Raw genomic sequence first — 13129 nt, 5'->3', positions numbered from 1 at the left:
ATGTGCAGAAACAATAATGCAAAATGCAACGTCATCATTTAGTCTTCTCTTTTTCTACAACTTCACCTGCAATTCCACTACGTAACTGAATGTAAGTTACCTTATTGTTTTTACTGCTTTTAGTTTTGAACATATACATAAATTAATTCCTTACATTTTTTCAGTAACATTGCTTGTGAGCCCAATATCAACACCCAGAATATTCCTTTGAATTAGTCCACTACAGACTTGAATCCCTCAAGATCAATTAACAAAATTAGGAAAATAGCTAGATAGATTCATGCATATCTCTTGGAGGTAGAATAACGTGAACATGAAAAAGTCTGCAGATGCTGGAATCCAAAGCAACACACACAAAATTCTGGAAGAACTCGGCAGGTCAGGCAGCATCTATGGAAATGATTAAACAGTTGATGTTTCAGGCCAAGATCTTTCAGTCCTGTAGAAGGGTCTCTGCCTGAAACATTGACTCATTTATTCATTTCTATAGATGCTGCCTGACTTGCTAAGCTCCTCCAGTATTTTGTGTGTGTTGCTTTAGAATAACACAGTCTGAATTATTCTGCGAGGACTGTATACATCTATTAGTAATCACTGCATGTTTACTGTAATACATTTTGCAAAACTAGGGCCTGTAGTCCCTTAATAACCTGCATTTACTGAGCTATTGGTTCCAATAAGAAAAAAAGTAAACATGACAATAAATTATATTGTGAACCTTCCAGTTCCACACCTACAACTACAATCTTTCAAGATGACAAAGAGTGACTGAGACTAAGTAAAGACTAATAGCAATAAATGCAGGAAATCACTACCTTATTTTATATGCTATTGTTGGCCTATCCTTTCTGCACAATGTGCATGGATCTAGTGAGCAGCCCCTAACACACCCCCTGTTTTCCAGTTAGCACTTTCAGCAGTTTCTTTTCTGCATAATTCATACAAATTGACTGCTGAACGAGACACGGCTTTGAAATTTCAGTAATCCAATATGATGCTTTTGAAGGTCCTGCATGCTAATCATGCAGCTGAATACCATTAACAGTAACTTTTCCTTCAGTCTTTAATGGTAAAATTAATCTGCATGCACTTGGTAAAATTTAGATTATTGTAAAATAATCTTTGATAGCCTCTAATAAGGAATCATGGACCTTAACCAAGTTAAGACTAATAGTCTGGTCACTTTTTTTGAATGCTGTATGAAAAGAAAACAGTAAGTTTGAGACATTGAAGGAATAAACTCAGAATTGTAATGGTCTTTTTAAACTCTTACATTTCTCTGGAGATTTATATTTTTAAAAAAACAGGAATTTGTGCTGTTTTCATATCAGGTGCAGTATTGCAGAGAATTCTGGGGTCTAATCTTCAGGAAGGATTTTATTACATACGTTTCCAGGAATAAGGTCTACTTGTTATAAAGAGTTTTCACTCTTTCTTTCAGTTCCTGTCCTTTATGTACTGTATTTATGTATCCTGGGTTCCTTTATGTTTTCTGGCTTCTTCCCGTGGCCCAAGGATATCTGGGTTCATTACAGTGTGAGTGGTAAAATATGGGAGGAGATTATGGAATATTTGGAAAATGGGAGAAAATGTTTGGGGGTGAGAGAGAGAGGGAGGGAGGGAGGGAGGGAGAGAGATTGGAGTAAGAGGGAGGGAGAAAGGGGGAGAGAGGGGGAGTAAAGAATGGAGACAAAGCAATGTGCAAGGAGGTAAGTGGGAGAGAAGGGAGAAGGAGAAAGTGAAGAGGGAAAAAAGAGAAAATAGAGAACAGAGAATAGAGAAGTGGGGGGGGGGTAAATAAATCAAGGCGGTGTGAAGAAGGTGAAGGACATGAGAGGGAAATGAAGGACTATAAATGGAGGTGCTAGAAAGAGGAAAAGAGAATAGGAAGAAGGACAGTGAAAAAATAAGAGGGAGCAAAGTTAGACAATAGGAAGAAGTGGATGAAGAGAGGAGGGGGCAAGAGAGAGTTAGAGAGGAGAGAGGAGTTGCACTAAGAAAAATGAAAAAAGGGAAGGAGATAGAATACTGTGTGTTTCTAATTCTCTTGTCTTGTCCAACAACTCACCATCTCCTCTTCTCACTCTCTTCTCTCCCATTCTTTCTTTCTGTCCTTTCACCCGTTCACTCTCCACAATATTCTTATTGTTTCCCTTCCTCTTCATACCCCAACCTCCTTCTCTTGCTACCTGTTCTCACTCTCTTTTTTTAAACTCACACCTACATTCTTTCCATCTCGGTCTTCTCTCCATCAGCCCAATCTTTCCTCCAATCTCTCTACCGCTCCACTATGCTCTTTTGTCATCCTCAACTTTGTCTCTTTAGATCTCTTTCCCTCCTTATTCCCTATATCACTGCCCTGCCCCTGTACCCTCTACCCTTACCTTCTTTTCCATCTACCAGCTTCCCCAGCCCTTTTCCTCCATCTTTGTTTCATCATTTCCCTCCCTCTTCCTCACTTTGCCCCCATCCACTTTTCCCTCTTTCTTTCTCCATTATCCCCTCTCTCTGCTCTATTCTCTCTCCCCTGCTGTCTCTTCCTTTGCTTTCTTCCCCAATGCTGCTCTCCCTTTTGCCCCTCGTCAATATGTCGGTTGGTGCTCAGGGCGAGGCCCAACAGTGGGTGACAGCTGAGTCAGTGGGTGTTTGGGGTTGGTGGTTCTTGTGTAAGTGGTGCTGGGTGGTGAGGCTGCAAATGTAGTCAGGTAGCTGTGGTTGCTTTAGCTCAGGAAGGGACTGCCAGTTTGCCACATTTAGCTTTTCATTTAGCTATTGATCAGCATGTAAACTTATGATTGTGTTATTTGTGTAACTTTGGGGCGATTAATTGACAACATTACCGAAAATGCATTTGGGAGGTATGTGAGAATGAAGATATTGTGTGGAGATATAAGGCAAAGCAAGAGATTGTATGATCTCAAAAGTCACATTATCTACTCTGATTTATGTTTCTACTTCATAATGTATACATTGGGGCTCGAAATCAATCTTTGCTGGTTCTGAAATACCCAATAGGTTGTAAAATGGTGACTGCTTTACTGCTACCCCTTAATTTCATCTATTGTTTTATTAAGTGCCAGTGCCTAACTGCTCTTACTAAGGTCTATCTTAGTTTCCCTTCCAACATTCACAGTGCAGGCAATGGCCTGGACATTAGTGTGCGCTATTGTAATAAGGAAGAAGCATACAATTAAGCTTTGGCAGGTTACTATACCCCTAAGTAGAGGACACTTCCACTCATCAATCTATGTTATTTTTCAGCTGCAGGAAACTCAGTATGCCCAAGCACAGCACCACCTAACCTCAGATTTACTTTGACAATGATTATTTCATTCAGTTTGAAATAGAGAAACAAGTTTAACAAGACCATTCTCTGCTTGCAATCAGCAACATTTTCTCACAGCAAGTGAAGAAAACTGCACATGATAAGAATCTGAAATGGAACAGAAAATATGGGAAACTCTCAGCGGGTCAAGCAGCATTTTGGGAGGGAGGGAGAAAAAATTAACTCCCACAAAAATGCTGTTTGGCCCACTGAATTCCTCTCATAGATTGCTAATTGCACAAGATTCCAGCATTTGCAGTCTCGTGTCTCCAAAGCACTCTGCAGGTTAGGCTGTATCTGTGGAAAGAGGAATAGAACCATGAGTCTTCAATCTGTTTCTTTTCCCATAGATGCTGCTTGACTTGCTAAGTGTTTCAAGTATCTTCTGTTTTAACAGTAATTTTTCAGTGGTCCATGACTCCTTATAATTCATTCAATGATTAAAGCAACAAACTGTTTAGTCTTGGGAAATACAGACAATTCATGTGTTCTTCATCACGCATCAGAATACACACGCTTGCATAACCAACAGAAGATATTACAGAGAACAAAGAGTGGCGATCAGATTCTGAAACCACATCCACATCCTCAAACTCAATTGGACAGGATCAGACTGACTGAAAACAAACCTAACAGGTAATCAAATGCTAGAGCACGTGGCCTGGAACAACTGGGGAACGAAAAACAAATCAGCAAATGGAAGTCACATAGTTCATCATAACGTACAGGTTGGACACAATTAAGCTGTAAACTCAGCCATCAAACAACAAAAATGGGACATTTTGGACATATTCTCAACATGATTACAAGAAATTTAGCTCAGGATGAATGGTGGAGAGTTCTGTTGCCTGGCCTCCAGAAATATTGGCAAGAACAGTTGAATTTATAAACAGAAACAAACTAAAATACTGACATAAACTTCAAGTTAGTTACATTATCTTACATAGTTAATGACTCATTGAGAATTTAAAGGATCTTGCCTCCTGAAAGGAGGATGGTACAGAGACTGAACTCTCTACTATTCTTTTTCCCAGTTGAGATCAAATTTCCTCAACATAAAATTTGAACATTTCAGCTTTCAAATGTGTTCACATTGATTAATCTGAGCAAGGACTGCTCACTTGCACTGGCTCAAGTAAGCCACTATCTAGATAGGCTATGAATGAAAAAAACAGTATCCTTTAAGTTACGGCTAACTTTACAGCTTTTTACAGCAATACATGAGCAGAATGTCTTTTTCACACAAAAAAAATCCTTCAGTAACATTCCATCCTGTGACCTGTCATGATAATGATTCTCACCACAAGGAATCTACCATTCAGCCATGATTTTGAGACTTTGTGATGGGTAGGTGAGCACTTTGAGAATTTACTATGTGAAAAGCACCACATCAATGCAAGTTGAGGTGCAGTGCGGGACTTCTTTGCTATATATTTGGAATGGTGCTTATTTGGTTGTAGATCCCTTCCATGAAGGCTGCTGATAATCTGAATTCAAAAGTGTTTTGGAATTCAATTCAGGGGAAAAACACTTGACAAGGAATAATAATTCTAAATATTGGATATTTGTTTGTTCTTTTCATCTTACGTTTTTCTCCCAGGTGAAAAAAATCCTTCAAATAAGATCCTATTTCTTTTCATCACCTAACTTGAACATATGACTGCACAAAGTCAATTTGCATCTAAAGTGTGTGAATATTTTTTCCCGAGGTGTGAAGGTATAGGAATCATAACATGCAGTATGTACTAAACCATAACTTGCCAGCATGTAATGCTCTGGAGGATCTGGGGAAAAAGACATTTGCATCAATAAAAAATGTTAGTGTCCTTCCTGGCACTCCCTAGTTTCAGAGCTCATTAGTACACATTTGCAAGGGCCACTGAAACACTGCAACACGGTAGACATTTGCACAAACTATGAAGAGACAGTACAAAAACTTATTTCACACAGACAACATTAAATAATAAACAAAATGGCAAACACACATGAAGACAAACCACAGTGGTCTTTCTGAGTCTGCCTTTGGAAATGAACAAAAAACGTAAAATTATGGGAATCTTATTCTTCATGTTGTTCAAAGTTCTGCTCATATAATGTATTTAGTAAGTTTGGGTGAGGTAGGGGAGGAAAGGATGGGATTGAACTTGAATTTGTTTCATACATGGCAGTCCCATTTTGTTTTATTGCCTTTCTGTGAGATGTTTTCTTGCCCAGTTTTACAACCACAAATCTGATTTAAATTGACAGCAGACATCCTTTGACATCTATTGATAGCAGCAATTTACTTGGACTTTTTTCAAAATTTTGAACTATTAATTTGGACATTACTGTAGTAATGTTATTTCAAGGTCTGCTCAAATTAAAATTGTGGTTTAAAATTCAGCAGCATTTATAAGAGCTCTCAATAGCTCTACTTGTTCCTTACAGAAAATTTAAAGATACAGCATTAAGTTAAATATGGGTCGGATGAGTTCATTACAATAATTTAAATAAATCGTGTTGCATAATTTAGCTTTACCTTCCTGAGTTAGTTATATTAGGTTCAGTGATTCATGGTGAAAGAGGTTAATTGTGTTTACTTTAACATCAGTGCTTGGTAATTTGATAGCAACAGGATAATGCTCCATGTATGCTCAATAACACAGGGCTCAGCATAATAATGGTTAGTTAACCTCTTGGTTAAAGAATACAGACAGATTGATAAATTCTACTCAAACTGCTAGCCATAAGTGATAGCTCCATGGAAATGTCATGAGGTGGGTTCACAATCTTTCACTCCTGAGGAAAGGGTTTTGGAATTTCCACTGGAAACTGAATTTCCAGTGGAAATTCCACACCAGATATCCTGGAAACCTATTTTGTTTGGGCAACAGAGTAAGCGTATTGAAGGCCCATGTGTCAATATAGCATTACACAAGGGTGAATACGGTTAGATTTGGGCTATCTGCTTATTAATGAGAAAAAGATAGACAAAGAGTTGTTCTAAGTTCTCAAGTTATAGTCTAGTGGCTTAGGAGGGGACAGCACAGAGATGTGATATCACTTTGATAAATATCACCCATAGCAACAGCTCTGTTCTCTTGACATTGAGAATCTGGCTGGCTTACCTGTTGAATGTGTTTTGGTTGCATGGGGAGCTGTTGGCAGAAGTATACAATACTTAATATACTGAAGAAAACCCCAAGAATAACATTTCTTTAAAAAATACTACTTTTGGACTTGATTGCACCATTACTGCACCTTTTTCAGGTTGAGACTTTTCCAATTAACACTAATTAGCTGAAACAGACAATAATTCAGAAATATTCCAGAGAGAGCTTTCTTGGCTTGAGATGACTATTCTGGAACTGCTCAGTGGTTTTTTGGTGGAGAAAAACAGGGAGAGACCCATCTGTGAAACTATTACTCAGATTTACAGAAAAATTATCATTTGTTATAGAAGAGATAGTATAAAGCAATAAAAGCCCCAGAACCAAACAGCAGCCATATTAGATTTCTTTGCCGTTTAAAAGTCAGTACTTACTTAAAAGCTAAAGAGAACTCCTGACTCTACTGTTTTATTTAATATGTCTTGTAGGTGGCTATATCAGATCTTATAGGTCACATGCACTCTTGATTCATTGAACTTTCAAACATCTGAAATTGATATTGCCACTTAGTGTCTTGGCTATTTTAGGGATATCTAAAAATATGGTCATGTCATCAAGAGGTAATGTTTGATAAGATGCTCTGTATGAAGGACCAACACCTCAGAGCTTGCTACTTTGGGACTGAATACCACTTGACTAAAAGCTCCAATTTGCATTAGAAGAAAGTAGATTAGATTTGAATTTGTTAAGACTCTGTTTTAGAGTGATTTATTTTGCTTGTGTAATGACATTACCCTAAGCGTAATCTTAAAGATACAAAATCCATTAAGTGTGAGTAGCTTCTTGCTGTTTTAGCATCAACCAAATGAGCTACTTCTTTGACATTGAATTTCAAGGTTGGTTGGGGTTTTTGAGTAGTTTACTATATCATAGTCAATGCAAATAAAATATTTATTGTATGCTAATGGCCAGGAATAAATCATATAGGAGTGAAAATAAATTATTATTATTGACTTATTCTTAGTCACTTTTGGATGTAAAGGACAGAATTATACAAAGTTTCTCACAGAAGACTGAATGGGGAGATCAAGGCTGAGTGGACTGCAGGCAGAGACTGGAATGGATGCCTAGATGGGACAGATGATCCATTTTCATTTTTTTATTTTCTGAATTGTAAATTACTCTGTGATGACTATTTATTAGTATGATCACAGAGAACCTAATTGGAAGAGCAATGAGAGTGAGAACATATTGTGGTCCTGATGGCAATGTTTGAATATCCATAGTACAACACCATCCGGTATTGTGGAACACTAGGAGTGTTTTTCTGTAGGGAGCCGAGGCAAATCATCTGCAGAATACAACTGGTTTTGGATTGAATAATGAATACTGCATTATTGGATTAATATTCTGTAGATTTTATTTGATTACCTTGGGGAATTATAAGAAATATAATTGTCAGGAAGTAAGTAAATTAGATGGAATATATGACTATGTAAACTGTTGTAAAGAAATTATCTTTTGTTGTTCATCTTTTATAATTTTTTTAATGTTGACATCTGTACTTTAAATCAATTTGCGCAGAAGCTGTTTCCTTTCAGTTGGCTAAATTAAAGAGCATTCAAAGATCTATTGAATTACACAACACCAAGAGGCTAAAAAGATACTTAATAAATATTGCATAACGGCTGTCTCATGTCTGACTAGATTTAAAGGTTGGAAATTCAGATTCAAATCTAGTTCCTCTTACTTCACTGGGCAAGTTCTAACTTTGATAAACTGTGGAATACAATCTAATGGGAGAAACTAAGTGCAGACCAAGACCAAGTGGCAATGGACATCCAAAAGTGACACAGTGTATTTTTGGAAATGGGATGTTGGCATTTTAAAATTGATTTGCTGGGATGGCAGTATTGTGGCCGAAGTCAGTCTTTATTCCCTGCCTTCTAGCTTGGGCAGGTAATGATGAGCCAAGCTCTCTCAAGGGATAAACCACTGCAGATGATGTTTTGATACAATTGAGTTCTGGAGTTCAAGGATGCTAGGTTTTTCCTAATAAACCTCATCAATCCAGCATATGATTAATTCACCATTATTGCAATCTGCCCTTAGCATGGGGGGTACAGATATAAGAGGAGACGAAAGAAAAGAAAATTCTCTTGACTTACTATATTTATCATTCTAATATGGCAACTGTCTTTTGTCTGTTGAACAGATCTTATAACTTCTTGATAACTAATTACATATTACACCTTTCATTGTGATCTCTTTTGCAGGAAAGAGCAAGCTTTTAACCACTGTGAGAGTTTGTGATCCCGATCCACAGATTTTACAATTGAAGTGATATAAAGTCAGACTTAAGTGGACAAGATTATTTTCTTCCCTATTTTCTTTAATTTATGTTGAAAGCCCTTTCATAATTTTCATGGTCTGAATCGTCTCATATAGCAGTCCCTGCCCATGGCCCACCTCACATTTTAACATCCTATCACTCTTGTTGGCATAGAGTTATTCTCAAGCACAAAGGTCTAGATATTCAGAATTCTATCTTTGTTTCTGCTGTTAAGTGTGTTAAGGTCCCCTATGACAGATAATTCCACTCAGATCTCACCTCCAAGTCAGAAGGTTATGTCTCCAACTCCCATTCCAAAGACAAACAGAAAATCTAGACTAACAGTCTAATTCAGTAGTGAGAGAATGTGGCATTTGAAAAGGTGCTGTCTTCAGAAAAGTTGTCAAACTGCTTCCCAGGTAACCAGAATAGATTCCATGGTTTTAGTCTAAAGAAAATTAACCGACTTTTCTTTGGTATGATCAATATTTGTCCCTCAACAAACAACACCGAAAGAGAGAATTTGTCATGATCATGATGTTTGTGGGACATTGCTTCAGTAATTCACATTCACGTTCAAGAAATTGACAGCTTGCCTACAGTACAGATTAATTTCTCTGTGAAGGTTAGAAATTTGAACTGGGATGTAATCCCAAAGAAATAGCCAATAATTGTGTGAGAAACACCTGCAGTTTCTAATCCGCCTGTCTCCTGGACATCCAAAACCAAGGCACAAAAATCTTGTTAACTTCTTTTTAATCCAGATTCTGATGTGAGTGCTTCTGCAAAGAAACTGACTCACTCTTTCAGTGTGCTTAAGAATAGACCAGGGCCTTTCTCATCCAAAGTTGTGAATTTATTAGCTCTGGTGAGGTCACAGTTTGAAAGGGCAATATTTTCAAGGAAAAGGAAGATACCAGACCTTACATCCAATTGTAATCCAATAAAGTCCAGCATAAGTCTGACTTTCTTTCAGTAATACCACTTGTCCTGTTAATTCAATAATAAAACACTGAAGAGCTCTCTCTGGAATGTGTTACAAAAGGAAATTTCGGATTGTGATAGGAAAGAAACAGGAGAAGACAGGTTCTGAAAAAGTCACAGGCAACAATAATATAAAGCAGTAGAGAAGCAGAGAAGGCTAACTAGAATTTAAAAAAAAGGATTTTAAGCTTTCCTTACATTTTTGAAACTACGATAATTTTTAAATGGTTTCTAAGTATTAGGGTCAATGGTAAACTGTAGTAACTTTGAGCTCCACTGACCAAGGGAACTTAGACTTTGAGATATCCAACTGTTTAGTCAGTTGAAAACAAATGGAATATTCTATTCTGGTGAAAGACAACAAATAAAACAATAGGCTGCTCCCAAAATTCATGGGGGAGGGGAGGGGTTGAGGGTTTCACCAAACTTCTACTTAATCGCAAAAGTTTTGCTACTTATTGAGTGCATTACAAAGAAGCCCAATGGGTCATGAAGGGTAATTAATCAATTGACATGTTGACATTACAATGACTGTGTTTCTTAATACTGTAATGAACCTCTGAATGATTAACATATTTAAGAAAATGTCAAAAAGTAGACATAAAAACTGATAACTATTCCTCTTAAAAATTTAGTAGCCGTAACAGAACGCAGTGATTCTATATGCAATAGGTGATTTTCTTCTTTTTGAAGCAAGTGTCAACAGAAGAACTTGCAATCTAGGGATGACTTGTCTTCAGCAATTTAACTCAGTTGTCTCCAGCAGTGGATTTATATTTGTGTTGAACAGACAACACTTCAGAATGGCTTAGCAGGTGGCAGGATTGAATCTAATGATTCACATAAGCAAAAATGGAAGACAAAAGGAAATATGGCTAGACAGTAGACTGGCTGTCATATTTCCATTTATGGATTTGGATGATCAAATTTGTCTCCATCTTTAACTCTAGAAGGAACAATCTGGGAAACATTAGTATCCCGTTAGTTAACCTACTGGAGATACAAAGGATGTTAAATGATTCAGAAATAGTGACTATTTCTTATTATTTGATGTCTTACTTATTTCACTAAATGTTTTAATCTTTGCAAATTCAAATCGTGAAACATCACGCTTTCAGTTTTCATCTTTAGTGTTACAGATGTTTTCATTAATAAGGAAGAAGTGCTCAAAGACTGCAGATTTCATTTTGAAAGTGAAAGTGTGAAGAAAAGAGAGGAAGATGCAGAAAGTGTGAGAGGATGAAAGAAGACACAGACTATAGGGAAGCTGAGCTGACACCACTAGAAAAAACTGGCCATAGGTCGATAGGAGGAGGTACATGCAAAGCAAAGTGACAACCTGCAGGCAAATCAAATTACATCACATCCTGCTGAAGCTCTTTGCTCTTTGGAATAGTGAAATAAAGGAACTTGTATACCCCAGTTCAACAGTGTGAATTATCTTGTGCAAACATATCTATCTGTAAGATCACAGGGGTTTTAAAAAACACGGAATATTAATTTAAAAATAATCTCCACATGGTTTGCTGTACCTGCCTGCAATAAAATTGTAACATAAAATGTCTTTAACTATCAGAAATGTGACAATTTTCATCCTACTTAAATACTTGGAATGTATCTCAAGTTATTACATCTGTAGTATAACCTTTATCTGTATTTCTCAAGGGATATCTGATGGATTTTAACTCTTGGTCCATTGTGTGCTGTTTGAATTATTGGATCTTTGAGTTACAACTTTGACCACGACTGCTTTGGTACTGGAAAGCCAGCTTTGATTCTAAATTTCATAAGCACAGTGATTTTTTTTATGAATAAAGAGACAATACAATTTATTTAACTTTTGATCTGTTTGCGGCTGGAGTATAAAGGTAGGTAACAATTCAAAATGACATCTTACACAATACCAATAGGACCATAAGTCTGTTGTGTTTGATATTGAGGGACAGTGCAGAGTAGACATAAGAGCAGAATTAGGCTACATGGTCCATCAAGTCTGCTCTGCCATTCTATCATGGCTGATTTATTATCACTCTTAACCTGAATGAACCTACAGCAAGGCACTGGATAAGATGTGCTGCAGGTATGTAATACACATCCATCAATGATGCATATTTTGTTTTTGTGAGGATATAATTAACACTAAACCAGAATGAAACATGATGAGTCAAAATGCTTTGCTGTTACAAAAAGCTTTAGGAGAAAGAAGCGTAGAACTTTTAAACTGGCTGTTTATATGCACAGGTTGTGCAAAAACCAATTTAACCTGGAGTAGGGTGCACTAGTGATTATTCATTAGTGAAATTGAATCCATCATGAAAGACCTAATTGAAACCTACTGAATGGTGAAAGGCCTCAATAGCGTGGATGTGGAGAGGATTTTTCTAATAGGGGATTCAAGGACCAGAGGGCACAGACTCAGAATAGAGGGGGCTCCTTTTAGAAGGGAGATGAAGAGGAATTTCTTTAGCCAGAGAGTGGTGAATCTGTGGAATCTATTGCCACAGACAAATGCAGAGGTCAAGTCTTTATGTATAATTAAGGCAGAAGTTGATACATTCTTGATTAGTCAGGTCATGAAGGGATATTGGAGAAGGCAGGAGATTAGGGCTGAGAGGGAAATGGATCAGCCATGATGAAATCGTGGAGCAGAATTAATGGGCTAAATAGCCTAATTCTGCTCCTATATCTCATGGTCTTATGGTCTAAAGTACAATTTGAAATAAATAGATGAACCTTTAATCTGGCTGTTTATATGGACAGATGGTCCAGAAACAAATTTAACCTGGAGTGATTATTGCACTAGTGATTATTCATTGAATCCATCATGAAAGTGCCTTGCACTGCATATGTTAGCACACTAGGCATTTTGCAAGGAGCAGACGTACAGTATACATAATAACACTATTATTCATGTATCTTTCATTCCTGTCCTTGAAATCAGGGGTGCAACTTATGACCACTCTGGAACATTGGCAGCACAACCTACATTGCTACTGTGCAAATCTAAAACTCTGCAGATGGTGGAAATCAAAATTAAACTGAAAACGTTCGAATCATTCAATGCCTCATTTATAAAGGAGCACCAGATATAATAGACGACCCTAACAGATTAACAGGTGAAGTGTTGCTTCATCTGGAAGGACTAAATGGGGCCCTGAATGGAGGTGAGGGAGGAAGTGAATTGGCAGTTGTAACATTTCTGTTGTTTGCAGGGATATGCACCAGGAGAGAGGTTATTAGGACAGGGGCGAGGGAGTGAATGGACAAGGGAATCATGGAGGGAGCAATTCCTACAAAAAATGGAGAGTAGGGTGGTGGGGAAGAGGTAGAGATGAGTTTGGTAATAAGATCCCATTGAAGATAGCAGATGCTGCAGATATAATATGTTCGATGAGGAGG

General features: G+C 37.4%; 1 protein-coding gene across 2 annotated transcripts in view; it reads right to left on the bottom strand.

Annotated features, from left to right (window-relative positions):
* Window positions 1-13129, bottom strand: part of cacna1g (calcium channel, voltage-dependent, T type, alpha 1G subunit) — a 315144-nt gene that overhangs the window by 77026 nt on the left and 224989 nt on the right. The window contains exon 26 of one of the 2 annotated variants that reach the window (XM_073026745.1): window positions 6433-6462. The exons of the other annotated variant lie outside the window; for it this stretch is intronic. Within the exon in view, the coding sequence (XP_072882846.1) occupies window positions 6433-6462 (30 nt within the window). The remainder of the gene's footprint in view (window positions 1-6432; window positions 6463-13129) is intronic. 2 annotated transcript variants of the gene reach the window in all.

The sequence above is a fragment of the Hemitrygon akajei genome, chromosome 22 (assembly GCF_048418815.1).
Source record: "Hemitrygon akajei chromosome 22, sHemAka1.3, whole genome shotgun sequence".
Lineage (NCBI taxonomy): Eukaryota > Metazoa > Chordata > Chondrichthyes > Myliobatiformes > Dasyatidae > Hemitrygon > Hemitrygon akajei.
The sequence above is the reverse complement of the archived record's forward strand: the minus strand, read 5'-3'. Positions and strand labels throughout refer to the sequence as shown.